The sequence below is a fragment of the Botrytis cinerea genome, chromosome 8 (genome assembly GCF_000143535.2).
Source record: "Botrytis cinerea B05.10 chromosome 8, complete sequence".
Taxonomy (NCBI): Eukaryota; Fungi; Ascomycota; class Leotiomycetes; order Helotiales; family Sclerotiniaceae; genus Botrytis; species Botrytis cinerea.
The window spans coordinates 1,418,836-1,437,111 of record NC_037317.1 but is presented as its reverse complement, the minus strand read 5'-3'; the positions used below and the strand labels follow the sequence as shown (position 1 = coordinate 1,437,111).

The 18,276-nt window shown below is 45.3% G+C and overlaps 6 protein-coding genes across 6 annotated transcripts; 3 read left to right on the top strand and 3 right to left on the bottom strand.

Moving 5' to 3' along the window:
* The first annotated feature begins 382 nt into the window (after positions 1-382).
* Positions 383-2,862, top strand: Bcnde2. Its single transcript, XM_001553902.2, has 3 exons — positions 383-1,001; positions 1,058-2,362; positions 2,417-2,862. Exons 1-3 carry the CDS (start codon positions 665-667, stop codon positions 2,488-2,490), a joined length of 1,716 nt encoding a protein of 571 aa, XP_001553952.1. The 5' UTR covers positions 383-664; the 3' UTR covers positions 2,491-2,862.
* Positions 2,863-3,945: 1,083 nt separating this feature from the next.
* Bccdc48 lies at positions 3,946-7,566 on the top strand. The gene is made up of 6 exons (XM_001553900.2): positions 3,946-4,568; positions 4,634-4,661; positions 4,740-4,795; positions 4,860-5,109; positions 5,161-6,652; positions 6,706-7,566. The coding sequence occupies exons 1-6, from the start codon at positions 4,519-4,521 to the stop codon at positions 7,299-7,301; spliced, it is 2,472 nt and encodes an 823-aa protein (XP_001553950.1). The 5' UTR covers positions 3,946-4,518; the 3' UTR covers positions 7,302-7,566.
* Positions 7,567-7,601: 35 nt separating this feature from the next.
* On the bottom strand, positions 7,602-9,165 carry BCIN_08g03690 (hypothetical protein). The gene is made up of 2 exons (XM_001553899.2): positions 8,623-9,165; positions 7,602-8,527 (listed from the first exon to the last, which is right to left on the bottom strand). Exons 1-2 carry the CDS (start codon positions 8,748-8,750, stop codon positions 8,158-8,160), a joined length of 498 nt encoding a protein of 165 aa, XP_001553949.2. The 5' UTR covers positions 8,751-9,165; the 3' UTR covers positions 7,602-8,157.
* A 1,242-nt stretch (positions 9,166-10,407) lies between these two features.
* Positions 10,408-11,940, top strand: BCIN_08g03680 (hypothetical protein). The gene has a single exon (XM_024694594.1). It carries the CDS (start codon positions 10,447-10,449, stop codon positions 11,416-11,418), a length of 972 nt encoding a protein of 323 aa, XP_024550384.1. The 5' UTR covers positions 10,408-10,446; the 3' UTR covers positions 11,419-11,940.
* Positions 11,941-12,699: 759 nt separating this feature from the next.
* On the bottom strand, positions 12,700-14,951 carry BCIN_08g03670 (hypothetical protein). The gene has a single exon (XM_001553896.2). It carries the CDS (start codon positions 14,668-14,670, stop codon positions 13,201-13,203), a length of 1,470 nt encoding a protein of 489 aa, XP_001553946.1. The 5' UTR covers positions 14,671-14,951; the 3' UTR covers positions 12,700-13,200.
* Positions 14,952-15,225: 274 nt separating this feature from the next.
* On the bottom strand, positions 15,226-18,196 carry Bcste50. Its single transcript, XM_001553895.2, has 3 exons — positions 17,376-18,196; positions 17,157-17,318; positions 15,226-17,104 (listed from the first exon to the last, which is right to left on the bottom strand). The coding sequence occupies exons 1-3, from the start codon at positions 17,638-17,640 to the stop codon at positions 16,026-16,028; spliced, it is 1,506 nt and encodes a 501-aa protein (XP_001553945.1). The 5' UTR covers positions 17,641-18,196; the 3' UTR covers positions 15,226-16,025.
* Positions 18,197-18,276: the final 80 nt, after the last annotated feature.

Sequence of the window (18,276 nt, the reverse complement as noted above, 5' to 3'; positions counted from 1 at the left end):
TGACATTTCCCGAAATACAAGTGGTGAAGAAAAGCATCGTCTCCATCACAGTGCCACCGAAGTACCACCTAACCAGACCCACGATTGCACCATTTCAATATCCGATGTGTAGGCAGGTGGTGGGCGTGTCTTGACTCTTGGGCAATGTGCAGACAAATCCACGTCTTTTCGACGTCTTTTCTTTCCATATAGTGCTGCCCAGGGAAAGATGTTTGTAGTTGTATTTCAACGTCCATGATCTAATGCGTGCGGTCAAGTGGTCCTCTTCCTCGATCCTCAGTATACCTGCCTCCCCAGAGGTGTGAGTGAGTGATTTATCCAGACAACCTTCTCTTGGCCAGCTGCAATTTGCATTTGATTCCGAGGTTTTTTTTTTCCTTTAGGCCGCATGCCAATTAATCAATCAAATCAAATCAATCTTGTGTGATGAAGCGTTGGTAAAAAGTTGAGCTTATCTTTCTATCGGCTCCGGTGCGTAATTTTATCCCTGTACATTTTAGCTTGGAATCATAATCCTAGCTTTTATCAAAATAAAAAATTCCCTTTCAGTTTGATAATTTGATATTTCTGACTTCACTATACTTCTCCATTCCTTTCCGCATTCCCCTACAGCCCTCACCTCCTCCATTTCAGGAGTTCCAGGAGTATGGCGTTAGCGACAAGAATGATGAGGTTGCCGGCCTCAGCTGTTGGTCTTCGAACCATCGCTCAACGATCATATGCGACGTCAAATCGGGTCCTTCTCTCCAGTGCGCGACCCAATGCCAGAGTCAATGCCAACAAGACTGCAATCTCCCAAATTGCCCAACGCACTTACGCAGATGTCGCTCCTGTTATTGTGAAGAAGCCAAAGCGATTTAGATTCTTGAGATATAGTTGGCGTCTCACGTATTTGTCTTTGATCGGAGGAGCCGCTTATCTTGGATATGAAGTTTGGGAACTTCGACATCCAGAGGAGCAATTCCAGCCAGATCCAACCAAGAAAAACTTGGTCATTCTTGGTACGCACAATACGTGTCTCCACTTTCCATATGGATAGCTGACATCAATTGGCTAGGTACTGGATGGGGTGCTGTGTCTCTTTTGAAGAAACTCGACACGGAAAACTACAATGTTATTGTTATCTCCCCACGAAACTACTTCCTGTTCACCCCTCTTTTGCCATCATGTACAACTGGTACCGTCGAGCACAGATCCATCATGGAGCCTATCAGAAGCATTACCAGACATAAGAAAGCTGCTGTTAAATTCTACGAAGCCGAAGCCACCAAAATCGACCCCGAGAAGAAGACTATCTCCATCAACGACAACTCTGATGTCAAAGGAGCTTCCCACACTACCGAGGTCTCATACGATATGTTGGTCGTCAGTGTTGGTGCAGAAAACGCAACTTTTGGAATTCCTGGTGTCAAAGAGAATTCTTGCTTTTTGAAGGAGATCGGTGACGCACAAGCAATCAGAAAGAAGATTATGGACTGTGTAGAGACTGCCACTTTCAAGGACCAATCCCCAGAGGAAGTTGAACGTCTTTTGCACATGGTTGTCGTTGGCGGTGGACCTACTGGTGTTGAATTCGCTGGTGAACTTCAAGATTTCTTCGATCAAGATATCAAGAAGTGGGTTCCAGAAATTAGCGACAAGTTCAAGGTTACTCTCATCGAAGCTCTTCCAAATGTTCTTCCTATGTTCTCCAAGCAATTGATCGAATACACCGAGTCAACTTTCAAGGAGGAGAAAATTACTATCAAGACTAAGACGGCCGTTAAGAAAGTCACTGATAAGACCGTCGAAGCCGAGGCCATTGGACCAGATGGAAAGAAGTTCACTGAGGTCATGCCTTACGGTCTCCTTGTTTGGGCCACCGGAAATGCCGTCCGCCCTGTTGTCAGGGACCTCATGGCACAAATCCCCGCTCAAAAAGACTCAAGGAGAGGTCTCGCCGTGAACGAGTATCTCGTTGTTCAAGGAACCAAGGACATCTGGGCCACTGGTGATTGCGCAGTTGCAGGATATGCACCAACAGCTCAAGTAGCATCACAAGAAGGAGCTTTCTTAGCCCGTCTCTTTAACACCATGGCAAAGACCGATACCATCGAACACGAAATCCAAGAGTTGAGTTCATCTTTGAACCTTGGGCCTGGAAACGCCGCCCAAGTTGCTAAGGATATTGAAGCGCATGAGAAGCAATTGAGAAGAGTTAAGGACATCAAGCCTTTCCACTACACACATCAAGGTTCCATGGCATACATTGGTAGTGAAAGAGCTGTTGCAGATGTTAGCTGGTTGAATGGTAACTTTGCTACCGGTGGTAATTTGACATACCTGTTCTGGAGAAGTGCATACTTGAGCATGTGTTTCAGCAGTAAGTTCCACTAACCCCTTGTCTCCCATTCATTTTGACTAACATGGATTCTAGCACGCAATCGTGTTTTGGTGGTCCTCGATTGGCTCAAGTCTAAGGCTTTCGGACGTGATGTTTCTAGAGAATAGATGATAAGAGGGAGGAGATAAAAAAAGAAAATGGGCGGGTTGGTCGGGTAGATGGGAATGAGGAGCGCGTGTAACAAATAACGAATTTCCGGGATAGACTGGTTTTGGTTCCTTCTTGAACTTTGCATTGGTGTTTTTTATAGAATCTCCGGCTCGAGCTCGTGGAGAGTCGTTCGGGGAGTTCGAGGGCGCTGCTATACTATACTTTGAGGATTGAATGAATATGATCATTTTCTCTCTCTTTCTAATATGCGGTTTCAATGTTTAGGAGGGTGATTTGTTTGATAGGTGAAATATGCATAGCATATATTTCTACATAGATGCTGGTTTCTGCTAGAGTAAGAATTGCCCCATCATCTCCTCTTTTAACCATAAACTTATTAATCCTTCCCTCCTGATATAAATTGCCCCAGCAATCCTCATGCATAGTGCCACAGCCTCATCGGTATTACGAGTGCCTAGTAGACTGGCTGTACCGAGTAGTCCGCCCCTCCCTCCCATCAATCTCTAAAATAAGCGCGCGGATCAGAGGAAGCAAAACACATATACGTACATCGAGTGCTCCACTCCACTATGCTCTTTCTTCGCCTCATCTTCTACTATGGTTAATTCTCCAATTATAGAATGATGTTAGATAAAATTGAACGAGGCTCTTTCGCCACTGTGCCAGCATTGGCATTCTTCAACTCTGTCTATGTGAAATGCTTGTAGAATCAATCGTGAAGAAAATAGATGCCATTCACTCGTGCAGGCAAGAAACCGTATCCATCTGACCACTTACTTCCTCAATACCTCCATTCTCGTGAACATCACCAGCGCGGATGATGATTCTGAAATCGCCACATATAGACATCCCTTCACATCATGCAGATCAATATTTGCAATCATTCGGTATTCTAGAACTTTCCAGAACACATGAACCATAATAGACTTTTCTGGCCTGGGGCGTTGTACAAGAGGCGTGGGTGCTTTTATATATGTGTCTTGGGTGTGGCACTGAGGGTAAAGGGGGGGAAGGAAGTTTGTCTTTCTCTCTAGTGTACCGTCGGATCGGTATGGTATGGCGGGCTTGTTCTTCGTCCTACAGGTGTTGCTGGCGAACTTCAATGGCAACAGATGGGAACAGATGGGAACACTAATGAACTCGAAAGGTTTGAAAGTTGGAAGTTGGGGTTCTAAACCTATTGATATATGTTTGAATTGTTGAGGCATACTGATGTTGCATGGCCTTTCGTGACTCGGGTCCAAAGGGATTGTTGGATCTGGGCGGTTCGGGTATGTGGTTTGAGCTTCATCTCTATCGCCGGTAAAGATCGATAGGTATCGAATGTCTACATAGCACAGGTAAAGATGATGTTCCAATCGCAGTGGGAAATGGAATGTTGAGAGGCAAAGTCATATTATATTATATAGCACAATACATCTATCTCTCTCTCTCTCTCTCTATCTCTCTATGGATTCTACGACATTCTGTGCCATGCGAGGCTGACTTGTTATTGCATTACTGATCATACCATCTGCCAATACCTCCCTACCTGCCATCCCATCTCTCTGTCCTCTCCGCTACGTACCAGGCATTGAATTATATGCGTGGCCTTCTCGCTGCCTACGCCCCTACGCCCCGACGTTCTCGATTATTCACCCATCCTGATTTGATTGTACCCCAACCTACTACGTTTCCTACGTCTCCTACGCTGCGTTTAAGCGGAAGAAACCAATAGAAAGATTCAAAAGCTCAACCTACCAAATTTAGTGTGGTTCCGTCATATTCTAACGACGCTACCACGGCTACCTTAACTAATACAGCCATCTTAGAGCTGTCTTGATCTCCAACACAACCTCTTCTTTCCATAAATTCCTACAAAACCCATCCATCCTCCCGGAAAGTTCAATCTATCTTTCATCCACCTCTTCTTTCTTACTTTGATAAAGTCACCTTTCATATTAAACTCTGTCGCCATCTGAAAGGACAATTTACCAACGGACCTGAATATTTGTTACGACTGTCAAGCTCAACTCTCTGTCAACATGTCTGCTGAACCCGACCATGTCGAGCACAAGAAGAAGGTCAATCTCAAGTAAGCATATCCGCGTCTGCCAGTTCATTACCGGGAGAAAAACACAATACTAACATGGTTGCTAGTGATGCATCTGGTGCTGAGCACAAAGGCGTAAGTTGATCTACCAACCGCCACTATATGACGATAACAAAATCGAAATCGAAAACTTACTAAATCTTCAAATTACAGAACGATGATATTGCAACCGCTATCTTAAAGAAGAAGAAGAAGCCAAATTCGTTGATGTGAGTATATCCAACAAACACCCCACCTCGGCCGAAGATTTGAACTGACAGGCGGTGGCAACAGGGTTACTGATGCTATCAACGATGATAACTCTGTTATCGCTCTCTCTAACAATACTATGGAAACTTTACAATTGTTCCGTGGAGATACCGTTTTAGTTAAGGGAAAGAAACGCAAGGACACTGTTCTCATTGTTCTTGCTGATGACGATCTCGACGATGGAAGCGCACGTATGAACCGTGTTGTAAGACATAACCTCCGTGTTAAGCACGGTGACGTTATTACCGTTCACCCATGTCCGGATATCAAATATGTGAGTATCAAAGAGTCTGCGGACATCTTCAAGATGCTAATATGTCGATAGGCCAAGCGCATTGCAGTCCTCCCTATCGCCGATACTGTCGAAGGTCTCACAGGATCTTTATTTGATGTTTTCTTAGCACCATATTTCCGCGAAGCCTACCGACCTGTACGACAAGGCGATCTTTTCACAGTTCGTGGTGGTATGAGACAAGTTGAATTCAAGGTTGTTGAGGTCGACCCTCCCGAGTACGGAATCGTGGCTCAAGATACAGTCATCCACTGCGAAGGAGAGCCCATCCAGCGTGAAGACGAGGAAGGCAATTTGAACGAGGTCGGATACGACGACATTGGAGGATGCAGAAAGCAAATGGCACAGATCAGAGAGATGGTTGAGTTGCCATTAAGACATCCCCAATTATTTAAGTCTATCGGTATCAAGCCTCCTCGTGGTGTTCTCATGTTTGGTCCACCAGGTACTGGTAAGACACTCATGGCTAGAGCCGTTGCAAACGAGACCGGTGCTTTCTTTTTCTTGATCAACGGACCCGAGATTATGTCAAAGATGGCCGGTGAATCCGAATCGAATTTGCGTAAGGCTTTCGAAGAGGCTGAGAAGAATTCCCCTGCGATCATCTTCATCGACGAGATCGACTCTATTGCACCAAAGCGTGACAAGACCAACGGAGAAGTCGAACGTCGTGTTGTCTCTCAATTGCTTACACTCATGGACGGCATGAAGGCTAGATCCAATGTTGTTGTCATGGCCGCCACAAACAGACCTAACTCCATCGATCCTGCTCTCCGTCGTTTCGGTCGTTTCGATCGTGAAGTCGACATTGGTATCCCTGATCCAACTGGTCGTCTTGAAATCCTTCAAATCCACACCAAGAACATGAAGTTGGGCGAGGATGTTGATCTCGAGCAAATCGCCTCTGAGACTCACGGTTATGTCGGTTCTGATGTTGCCTCCCTCTGCTCCGAAGCTGCCATGCAGCAAATTCGTGAAAAGATGGATCTTATCGATCTTGATGAAGATACCATCGACGCCGAGGTTCTCGACTCCCTTGGTGTTACCATGGACAACTTCCGTTTCGCCCTCGGTGTCTCCAACCCATCTGCTCTTCGCGAAGTTGCAGTTGTCGAAGTTCCAAATGTTCGTTGGGACGACATCGGAGGATTGGAAGAGGTCAAGCGCGAGCTCATCGAGAGCGTGCAATACCCTGTCGATCACCCAGAGAAGTTCCTCAAGTTTGGTCTTTCTCCATCTCGTGGTGTCTTGTTTTACGGTCCTCCTGGTACTGGTAAGACCTTGCTCGCCAAGGCTGTTGCCAACGAGTGTTCCGCCAACTTCATTTCAGTCAAGGGTCCAGAATTGCTGAGTATGTGGTTCGGTGAATCTGAGTCCAACATCAGAGATATTTTCGACAAGGCTCGTGCTGCCGCACCTTGTGTTGTTTTCCTCGATGAACTGGATTCTATTGCCAAGTCTCGTGGTGGATCTAACGGCGATGCTGGTGGAGCTTCTGACCGTGTTGTCAACCAACTTTTGACTGGTAAGTTTATTCGTCTTTCTAGCACGTGTGAGTGGAAGCTAATTTTTACATAGAAATGGATGGTATGACCTCGAAAAAGAACGTTTTCGTCATTGGTGCTACCAACAGACCTGAGCAACTTGACAACGCTCTTTGCAGACCTGGTCGTCTTGACACACTTGTCTACGTTCCACTTCCTAACGAGAGCTCTCGTGCTGGTATCTTGAAGGCACAACTCAGAAAGACCCCAGTCGCCGATGATGTTGATCTTAGCTACATCGCATCCCGTACTCACGGCTTCTCTGGTGCTGATTTGGGATTCATCACCCAACGTGCCGTCAAGCTCGCCATCAAAGAATCCATTTCTTTGGATATCGAACGCCGCAAGGCTCTTGAGGCTGCCGGTGGCGATGTTGACATGGAGGAAGAAGATGTTGAGGACCCAGTTCCAAAATTGACCAAGGCTCATTTCGAGGAGGCCATGTCACAAGCCAGACGATCCGTTTCTGATGTCGAAATCCGCCGATATGAGGCATTCGCTCAGAGCATGAAGAGCTCTGGGCCTGGAGCTTTCTTCAAGTTCCCAGAAGCTGGTGAGGCCGCTGAGGCTAACGGTGGAGGTGCTGCTGGATTCGGTGATGCTGGCAACGACGACAGTCTTTACGACTAAATTTGTACTCTTAATACCATATTTTTACGTCATTTTACAGCATACATGAGGAGCTAACGATTGGGAGGGCATTTGGCCCGGTGGACTTTGACGTAGAGTCTAGAGATTTCTACAGAGCAAAGTTGCATTTATGACCCCTAAAAGTCATTGCATGGAGGGTTGGGAGAGGTATGGAGAGTTTCATTCATGGCGATATGTGGCCAAGGTGGTGCCCTTAGCATAGAATACCTTATAAAAACATATTTCATTACAGTTCGAATCTGCATGCATGTAAAATGAAGTGATTGGTAGGATATATAATGATCTATAAAAGACCTGCTGAAATGAATTTTTAATCCTAAAAACGCCGCTTGGGTATGCATGGAGCCTCGATCATTCTACATGATATTCGTCCATGATTCTCTTGTGCAATAAATTTAACGTATGCGCCCAGAACAGTCCCGGCCTTGTAATCCCTCATCATTCCCAAATCCCAAATGTTCTTTTAAACTCCTAGTATACTCCACAGGTAGTTCACTCATTACTTATAATGAAGAAATACTGCACACTGACCACCTATGCATCTCTTCCTTTTCTCTGCTTTGTCTTTGTTGATAAATGATGTAAAAGAGGCGGGCCTGGGAGATTTCTCTTAGAAGTCGATTCCGGTTTGTCCATACATCCATATTGAATCCACCACCACTTCCTTTCACTAAATTCCTGTGGTTATGTCGAGAGGGTCCCAGAACAGACGCAGGCTGCTACCAGTGATATACATCCCTCCCCACTTCTCCGTCCCCCTTTACACCAATGCCGATTCCTCATCATCCCTCCTTGCCCAATTCCCAAAAATGCAACCCCCCAGACGTTCGGGGGTTCACTCCACCACCTCACAAACAGCTTCTAATGACTCCCTCGTAATCCTCACCCCTTCATCCACGACACTTTTCGGCAACGCGAGACTTTGTCCCCTCTCGCCTCTGCCTTTGGGCGCGGCGTCTTTTTCTTTCGCTTCCTTTTCCTTCTTGTCTGACGATCCGTTGGTGGAGGCATGAGGAGAAGAATTCGAGGCGTCGGATGAAGAAAATGTTATTGTGTCGGCGCGGATGTCTTCAAGTACTTTGGCGATGAGCAGCGGGAATGTGGTGTAGTGTCCTGAACGCAGGAGGGAAAGCGCGTGGTTCTGGATTAGAGTTGGCCAATTTGTAGGAGAGGAGTGTAGGGAGTGGAGGAGGGTTTCTTGGATTCTGTTGCGAGGAGTGAGTGGTTATCTAGATGCTGGGGTTTGGTTTGATTTGGTTTGATTTGGAAGGAGAGAGGGCAGGGCAGGGCAAAGACGTACTTGGCAACATGACCGTCTTTTAATAATATCGAATTTATCTGCGAGCGCAAATCTGCGTCTTGGGTTGTGGGAGTGTAGTTCGCGGCGCTTTTTGATACGCGCACTGGGGTGGTGGGTTCGGAGGCCATGTTGATGGGGTGTGTAGAGCTGGAGTTGGGCTTGGATGGATGCGGGTTTGGTGTGGTGCGCTTGAAGATAGACAGATATATGGATGGGAGGATGAGGGAGGTTGAGTAGGGGATTGGGGTTAAGATGGGATGGATGGATAGATAATTGATAGTGTAGAATTTAAAAGGAAACTTGGGGGTGAGGTTCTCAGAGGAAGAATGTAGATCTGGGTAGATCTTGGACTGGGGATGTGGAATTGATGGATGGCTTGGTGTGTATGTTTTTTTGGAGACCTCGTCGGCGAGGCTGGATTGAAGGCTGAATTTGTTTGTGTGTTGGACCAATGAGGTGATCGGATGGGGGCTTGCTGATGAGGTGGGGTGGGGTTAGTATTTTGATAGAGTCAGTTTGGTGAACGAGGGGTTTGCTTTTATCGTCAAATTTACGTATTTATATATATATTCACATATTGCTTTCCAGCTTTCGTATTATTATTAGTATATCTTCCTTTCTATTACAAGTGTTACGTATACCTCAAAGTTCTAATCATGGCTTCACTTCGATTATCTTCCTTCAATCCGGATGTTCTTATTTTATACATCGATATATCCATAGCTGAATCAGCCTCAGTTCCAGGAATACATTCTACATGGGCGAAGCGTATTATTATTATCACACCCGTGAACCATTTCATGATCCAATGGATCGTCCTACTATTTTCGCACTTCACACTTCACCACAAACTGAAACCATGAAACCCTTTCACAAGTTTCATAGGTGAACAACCACACAAAGTCTATGTCATTCGCATTTATTTTTCAATCGCTTTGCTTCGATCCATTGGGCGAGAAGATGACTGTGCCTAGACGATGGAAATGTGCGCTTCATCCAGTGCCATGTTGAACTTGGGTTAATTCTTACAAGCCACGGTATTCCTGTATTGAAAGACTGGATTCAGATGCTCGCAAGGTCGAATCAATGATGTAGGTTCTCTTTCTTTACCTATTACCTTTCTCCGGAGTGTTTGATCAGCTTGCTCCTTGGATCGTCTTCTTCCGGTTGATTGTACTACTCCTTGTACTTTGGCATTCCCATATATTCATTCCTCTGTTCCTTCGCCGTTTGTTTCTTCTCTGGAGATGTCTTTTCTCATTGTATTGCTTGTCTCTTCTTTCGTCCCTGTCATGATGCACCCGCATTCATTATGCACAGTGCCGTTGCCACTTCATATCAAATGAACAGCTCATTGCTATAACGGAACGGGAACCAAACACTAGAACATCGGGATTTCATTTTTTCCCATCTTTCCTCTCAAGAACTGCGTCATCAGCCGACAGGTGCCGTTCTGGCACGAACTACCGCAAACAGTATCATTATTTTTTTCATGATAGTAAAGTTCAACGCTCGGTTGGGTTGTATCAGACAAATTACGTCGCGAAAGCAAGGCTATTGTGGTGTGTTAAGTCGGATCATCCAGTACAAACGAAGGATCTCAAACGTGACAAGTTTCAACACCTAGTAAACTCTGTCAACTCCCGTCAACACGAACTGTCTGGAGAGCATTGTTCTGATCATTGTTACGATCTAATTATTGGATACATCATCCACCCCAAGATCTCCACCAGGACGGTGATCCAGGTTTGGATACATTCGAACCTTTTTTCCCTTTCTTTGCAAGACCTGAAGGTCTGCAGAGATATCACCAATCAATTCAAGATGCGGCGGCATCTTTTAACGACTATTACTTTCTTATTTTGTATTCTACGTCTTACAAACGCCTTGTCACTTGCGAACTTTCAATTGGTCTCACCGACTGCGGTCTCGTTAGGTTGCTTTGTGGAATATAGTACTTCGATCTCAGTCTGTAAATTATCAGACTTCAACGATGGGTGTTCTCTCGACTGCCAATCAGCCTTGACTGCAAAGGCTACATGTGTTAATAATGCTTGTTCGAAAGACAATGTAGGCTCCAATACATTATTAGGAATCGTTAAAGGTGGTGGAATCATTGCAGCTTTGTGTCCGAATATCAAATCTTCTACTACGAAATCGAGATCATCCTCGACTACAACGACTACGACGGAGACAACATTTTCGACTTTGAGTGCGAGTACTACATCATCGAGTTCGGAATCGAGTTCGACTTCAACTTCAACTTCAACTTCAAGTACCGCGTCAATTCCGACTTCGACTTCATCCCAAAGCTCTAGTTTTACTGCTGCTACAACGTCATTTTCTGCGCTTCCTACGACGGCACAATCTACGACTGGGCAGACTTCGAGTCCTCCTCAAACGTCGAATACTCAAACATCATCCTCGTCATTTTTTACTTCCTCAAAATCAACCACATCTAGTTCCTCAGAATCAACATCTACTTTCCCAGAATCAACGTCTACTTCTTCCAATACGGATACAAACACAAGCACCAGCACAGCACTAACCACGACCCAAACACAACCCTCTACATCCACATCTACAAACACCGTAGCATCAACATCAAAACCAACAACGACATCAACCGCAGCTTCGAACAATGGGAATGGGAATGGGATTAGTGGGGGTGGAAGCCCGTTTGATATCGATGCGAATAGTGGTAGTTTGCCAACCGATTTTGGTAAAATATCACAAAGATGGATAGCGGGCGTGGTGTTGATTTATGGGGGGTTGGGTGTATGGTTTCTAATTTGAGATGTGGTGGATTAGAAATATGGGACTGGGGAAATGATAATGTTTATAACAAATCTTGTGGGGTTTGTTTTGTTTGTGGTTTGTACGATTAGAGGGCCGCGGGATTTGACAGATCAGATTTTATCATGTCGTTTGGATTGAATACTGAATTAGAAAGAGATGGAGGGGTGTGGCACTACCAGAGCATGGCTGGCGCGATGTGTATATTATTTTATGACTTTATGAACAAATTTGAGAGATCATGTAGGGAGATGGGTATGGGATATGGAAGATGGAATGAATGGATACATGGGTTGAGGTCTGGATACTAGGATTGTGATACTGGATAACATAGGAGGATAGGATATGATAGGATAGGATGGGATGAGATGAGATGGAATGTTTTCATACAACAGAAACAGAAACAGATATGTAAGATTCATTATGAAATGCAAGTAAGCAATTAAATATATCAAATATCAAATACAGATATCGTCTTCGAATGGAAAATTTCATAAGCAAGGAAGGTACAACATCTCGCCAATACCCCGCGGCGCATATAGTACGAGGATGAGCGAGCGAACGGATGCTGTGTCTATATATAGATAGATATTCATTTCGATTTTATTATTATAGATGTATATATATCTTTCCTGTCCATTTCATTGTCATTGTCATCGTCATCGTCATCGTCATCGTATCGTGTCTTCCGCCCTCATTCCGTTCAGAAAAACCTCTACTGAGAGTGAGTAGGTGAGTAGTTCGGTTGCTCTTTGTATCCTGGTTTCGTTTCGTTTCGTTTCTTTTTGTGAATGCGGAATGCGTGTGCATGTGTGCGTCGTGGCTTTGTGAGTTTGTGTATTGGAGGTGCTGGAGGTGTGTATGTATATTTATTATTTGTTTGTTTATTTGTTTATATGTGTGTATATATACCACATAATAAATCACATCCCCAGAATCTATCTACATCTACATCTGATACTAATACTAATACTAATACTGATACTACTGTCCCGAAGTTTGGGATGGGGTTGAGATTGGAGATTGGAGATTGTATGTGTATGGATGCGGATGTTTGGGTGAGGAAGTTCGAAGTAGTGAGGAAGAAGGATGGGAGAATGGGGATCTGGGGATATGGATATAAAAATGGTGAATATTGGCTGTTTGGTTCAATGTTCAATATAAGTGAGAAGAAGAAGAAGAAGAAGAAGAAGAAGAAGAAGAAGAAGAAGAAGAGATATAAAATTTTCCAAATACACAACACAACACAACACAACAGATAGCACGCAAGAGAGTCAGTCATAGATAGTCATAACTTCATGTATTCATATATTTACGCTAGCTATCTATCACCAACCCCCCCATCCCTTCTCCCTTCTCCCCCCTCATCCACCCACCTGTATCTACATCTATAAATATTCTCCAAAGACAAAATAAAAGTAAAAAGAAAGACATATCGATCAATCCATCAATCCATCAATCCATGCGTACATACACACAAGCATGTAAAGAAGAAGAAAAAAAAAAACGTTTGAAAATGCAAAACTCAACTGCAAGGATGGAAAGTAACGCAACAAGTACCTGATAACGAGACATGGCATATCATATCCCCCCGATAAAAGTAATCTAGACCCTTTTCCCCCAACTCCATAAATATATGCTAGGTATCTCAACGACGACAACAACAAAATAAGTCACAATTTTATCTCTTCACCCCTCCATCCCACTCCAATCCACATACACACCATGCACCATGCAACTCTCCTCTATCAAAAACCCACAATCACACCTCAGACCTCACGCCTAAAAGAAAACACTTCTCTTCTTCTGCATCTTCGTCATCTTCTTGCCCCCAAAAAATCCACTCGAGCTAGCCGTCCCACTACCCGGCGCTTGCAAATAAGGACTATTAATCTGGGCTTGCGGTCTCGCCTGCGACGACGACGACGACGACGAAGCACCACTCGGCCCAGCCCATCCATTCCCGACCGCATAGCCCGCCGGACCGGGCCCCGTACTCATCGGTCTCGCGGGCATGGGCGCACTATAAGGCGTTGTAATCGTCGGTCTCTGCGGCGGCATCTGCTGCGGCGCAAATTGAACTCTCGGACCCTGACCCGCACTCGCATCTCCATTCACAGACACAACGCCATACTGTCTCCTCAATCGTTCCGTCTCCTTTGCAACCTCGGCATCTCTCCTCCGCTGTTCCTTTTCTTCATCCTCCAACATTTTCTTGATCCGCTTCTCTTCCAATAATTCCATGCGTTGACGTTCCCGCTCCTCAGCTTCAACCAACGCTTTTAGACGCGCGGTTTCGGCGTCAATCTCCCACTGCGTACGCGCATTTACTGTAGGTGGTGGAGAGGGGCCCGTCGGAAGCGGATGCGAAGTACGACGGGGCGGAAGACCGGGCATGATTCCCCCAGACATCACGGGAGATATAGAAGGCCTGCCATTTTCTCGAATGACGGGACCGCTATTGTTGCGCTTGCGCAACGCCCCTGGAGTTTCATTGGGTGAACTGATATTAAACATTTCGCGACTAGCATTGAAGAATACATCCTTGATGACTGCAGCCGACAATAAAAGCACGACTTCCAGACCCTTGAAATCTTCCACATCAACTCGATGCATATTGGGTTGGTAAATAGTAAGATCTTTACCCCCCTTAAACATAGCCACTGGGATATCCGGCTCCTTATTTTTTTTCCCCTCGGCCGTCTTTCCCGAGAGGAAACACGAGAAATCTTTCGAGAACTTCCCATCCTTCTTCCACTTAAACGCCACCTTTGGAGTAAAATCCGAGAATGCAGGATCACTCTGGCTTCGATCGAGCGCCGAAGCCGACGGGGCGCGAAAGCTAATTTGAGGCATCTCGAATTCCCAATACGCCGAACTGTTCCACGAGCCCGAGATTTGCTTCACCAGCACTTGCTGATCCGGGTTGTATAATTGGATAGCGAAGCTGTTGGGCACGATTGGGACGGGCGGGGGAGGAATGCCATTCTGCGCGCGAATTTCGGCCTGCGAGAGAGTGGGCTGGGTCCATTCTGGCTGGACCAAGACTTCGGCGTAGAGGACGTCGGGATTGCAAGAATCGTAGAGGGCGACGGCGTAGCAATTTTTCGAGGCTGGCAGATTGGTATCGGGTCTGCGGAGGAGGTATTCGGGTTGGAGATCGGAGCCATCTTGACGGAGGAAGATGGGAGTGGAGAGAGGGGTATCGGTCGAAGCTTTGAAGAAGAAGGTGGGGAGGTTTTCGTCAAGCATGATGATTTGATGGAGTTGAGGGGGCAGCTACAGGGCGTGGTTGGTCTTTCAAGGCTTTTTCAAATCGTTCAGGAGCAAATGGGCAAATGGACGATGTGTTGGATGTTTCTTGATTATCACTCTGAAACACAAAACACAATTAGTAGTGGTGGTTAGGTAGATACGATGGATCTCGGCACCACTGCGAATACGATTCGTACAAAGTTAATGTGTATATATGATATGCCTACAACTTCAACGTATCAACTCAAATGCGCAAGGTGGGTATCCATTACCATTCCACGGGGCTATGAAGTATCTGAAGTTCCCGTGGATGAGGCTGAGCCTTCCCGCTCACATGCATTCACCACGCGTAAACCATTGCACAGAGCAAAGAACATGTCTTGGAACATTTCTTGATGAATCAGATCTGCAAACAATTCTGTGCTTCATAAACGTTTATTGGTTCGATTAGGTTTCGGCATCGTTATCCCCATAGTCAATTTCTATTTTTACATCGTTGATCCTTTGGTATCGTAATCGATTTGCTTATATAAGCTTCTTTATGTATATCATTGGTATCATCACCAGGGAGTTCAGCATGCTAATTCGCTAATTCGCTGCTTCGAAGTTTGGTTCTCTATGATGCTATACTCAGGTTACGTACTCTTTTGCCCGAGGGAGCCTTCGTATACTGATTAGCTTCCGATTTCAATCTAGACAGGCTTCTCAACGCATTGCATGAGAACTTTTCCAAATGTTTATCAAGTGCTTCAAAGCTGACTGTCTAATAGACAGGATACCCAGATCAATTAGTCGAATGTTAATCCCTACTAATCAACATGAAACCTAGCTAAAGACTCAAGTCAAGACAGAAAAGTTGACAATTGATGAATCTGTGTAAACCTCCGTAAATCTCTATAGATTTCTGTTGGATATCCAATAAATCTTCTGTATTTGATTTGAATGTCTTCCTATTTCCTAGTGTTCCTTTTCCACGCAAGCCAACCCAGCCCCTCTCAGCTTGATCCAAGGAAAATTCCCTGGATTGACTTGTCCCTATCGGCTACCCGTATGTCCCAACCACGAGTTTCATCCAAGAACTCCCTCCCACAGTCGAATTCGACCAAAAACCGAGTATTCAACCATTCATCTCATGATACGCCTCATATAAAAATATGACCAAAAGATACCAAAACAGCTAGCTAGCCGAAAAAATAATAAACTGGATTTACCCTGAATTGTAATTTCCAAAATTCCCTTTCCAATACACATACACTATCCCAAAAATTGGTCATATCGCCTACTTTCGCTATGCAGTGTAAACCAGTGCAGTAACTCCAAGAAATAATGTCCAATCCAAAATATCGACTAGATCATATAATGCCGCCAGGAGGGTCGTATATGGAATTGTTTCCACCGCGCCCGCCATTTCTACCATCTAGGCCTGCACTTCCAGGGACATCTTGTATTCCAGGTTCCGTATTGGGGCTGATTTTCCTCAACATAAACATAGGCTTTTTTCCTTCCTTGTCCAATTGCTTAAATAGAATCAGCGGTTTCTCTTCCATACCCAAACATCTTTCTTTATCCCCATAGACGATGTATAAAGCGTATTGTTCCCAAGGTGCATTGATGTTGTATTTTTTTAATGCAGCAGGTAAAACCTTGTAGCACGGATCTTCCATGCTAACGCGGAATGATTTGAATATTTCGACTGAGGCACCACCCCCACCAGAAGGTGGTTCAAGAGCCGGTGTTTGGGCTCGCCGTGAAGGCGCGGGTTTGGTACTATCGCGAGAGTATGTCGATGGGGGATATTGGTCGTTATCGTTTTGAGGGAAATTGCTGCGGCCTGGTGTCGGTTGTTGGTCTGATCGGTACGAGCGTGAGGCTAGAGTGGATCCACTCATATGGGAAGGAGGGGAAGTCGGGGAGGGTTGATTGGGCGAAGGTTGTCCAGGTGACAGTGATTGAGAGCCGTTATTCATAGCATTAAGGTGTGAGGAAGAGAGGACTGCCCGCTCGGCAGCATTTGCAGGATCGAGAGCGTGTTCCATCATAGATCTATCCTGGCTAGATTGTAAATTAAATGTAGGAGATGCATTCTTTGGCGTTGATTCTAGAAACAGCTTTTTTGTTGAGAACTTTCGCGAGAGTCCTCCTGATTGACTTGAAGAGGGTGTAGGTGCGGGAGGTGATATCGTATTGTTATTATCGTAAGAATATGGGCTTTGATTGTTGGTCCCAGGAGGGTGGTAAGGTAGCGGCTGCCCCTCCTTATGCATTCGAAATACCGGTAAGAGATCTTCCCTCAATCGAGTGTACTCAGAAGTCAGCCTTCGTAATTCCATCTCTGCAATGCTCATTCGTTCGTCTCGTAATCTTAGTTGTTCGACCAGGTTTTTGATATCTTTGAGTGTCGCAGTGGCATACTGGGCCTCGGCATCCGCTGCTACAAATGAAGTCAGTTTGATTATTCGGTGCTGTCCAATCGACCAACTCACAAAGTGGCACATAGTGGTCACTCTCAATAGGCACATCTTGCTTAATCTTGATGTCGTAGACGCTCTTAAGAATCGTGAGTCGATGTCCCACACTTGCTATTCCCATCTCCTTTAGGTCGGTGTGTTGTAATGCTACCAATGCTTCCCCAACAATTTCGTTTTCTATCCCACTCAATTAGATAAGAGGTTAAGGACAACCAATACTGCTCCAAAGCATACCTAAGAATTGATCGCCATACTGCCGCAGTCCCAGACTACCTACAAAATCGGCGCAATCATCTGCAGTCCAGTCCGTTATGATGGCATCTGGTAAAGAATCCATGATGCCATGGTTACCATATGTAGTTGGGGTGTGTTCGCTGGAAGAAAGGCCATCGGAATCCTCTGAATCGTTGGCGAGGACTGGGGAACTGTTATGCACACTTCTCTCGTACTCGTCGTCTGCATCGGATTCCGGATATGCTGTGCCGGACTCGAATGCCATAATTATACTTCAAGAGCAAAATGGTAATGTTGCGCAAAATAGGGCAAAAGGCTTTGTCGCGGCGATTCAAACCAAGTTCCTTACAAGAATCGTAGGTGCAGATGAAGTCGCTTAACCTTCTATGAAGGCGAGGTCAAAGCTCTGCGCTTAAATTCATGGAGTATGAGTGAGAAGCCGGTGGTGGGTTTGCCGGTAAGTTAGCTTTCTTCTTTTCTTTTGATGGCTGATGAGCTGGGTCGCAGAGTGAGCACAAAGTAATAATCGATGCTTCAGAGTGACGCGGGCGGGTGAACGGGGTTCTCAGTGGATGAAATGTGTGAACGCCCTAAATGGTCGTAGTGTCGTCCTATGAGGGCGAAAATGTATCAGGATTAGATGTCCATGAATGGTAGTATTCAAAACAACTTTGGTATCACACATCTGAAGCCACAAAAGCTGACATCAGATTGTCAAGAAGCTAGGTAGGAATTTTCACCGAGAGTGTAAGTGCACAAGCAGTACCATATCACGGCCATAAATTTGGCTTGCGAGTATGGTAAGTTGGGATCATTCCCTCTGTGTATAATGTTTGCATCCAATATAATAAATGAACGGCCTTCCAATTTCCTCGAATTCCCACCCAACCAGCCACAGACA

Coding starts and splice junctions, on each gene's coding strand:
- BCIN_08g03680 (XM_024694594.1), top strand. CDS start 10,447: ATGCGGCGGCATCTTTTAACGACTATTACTTTCTTATTTTGTATTCTA.
- BCIN_08g03690 (XM_001553899.2), bottom strand. CDS start 8,750: ATGGCCTCCGAACCCACCACCCCAGTGCGCGTATCAAAAAGCGCCGCG. Junction 8,528..8,622: donor AAAGACGGTCATGTTGCCAA/GTACGTCTTTGC, acceptor TCCTCGCAACAG/AATCCAAGAAACCCTCCTCC.
- Bcnde2 (XM_001553902.2), top strand. CDS start 665: ATGATGAGGTTGCCGGCCTCAGCTGTTGGTCTTCGAACCATCGCTCAA. Junction 1,002..1,057: donor GAAAAACTTGGTCATTCTTG/GTACGCACAATA, acceptor TCAATTGGCTAG/GTACTGGATGGGGTGCTGTG. Junction 2,363..2,416: donor CTTGAGCATGTGTTTCAGCA/GTAAGTTCCACT, acceptor CATGGATTCTAG/CACGCAATCGTGTTTTGGTG.
- BCIN_08g03670 (XM_001553896.2), bottom strand. CDS start 14,670: ATGCTTGACGAAAACCTCCCCACCTTCTTCTTCAAAGCTTCGACCGAT.
- Bcste50 (XM_001553895.2), bottom strand. CDS start 17,640: ATGGCATTCGAGTCCGGCACAGCATATCCGGAATCCGATGCAGACGAC. Junction 17,319..17,375: donor GTATGGCGATCAATTCTTAG/GTATGCTTTGGA, acceptor TGAGTGGGATAG/AAAACGAAATTGTTGGGGAA. Junction 17,105..17,156: donor TGACCACTATGTGCCACTTT/GTGAGTTGGTCG, acceptor CTTCATTTGTAG/CAGCGGATGCCGAGGCCCAG.
- Bccdc48 (XM_001553900.2), top strand. CDS start 4,519: ATGTCTGCTGAACCCGACCATGTCGAGCACAAGAAGAAGGTCAATCTC. Junction 4,796..4,859: donor AAGAAGCCAAATTCGTTGAT/GTGAGTATATCC, acceptor CGGTGGCAACAG/GGTTACTGATGCTATCAACG. Junction 6,653..6,705: donor TGTCAACCAACTTTTGACTG/GTAAGTTTATTC, acceptor ATTTTTACATAG/AAATGGATGGTATGACCTCG.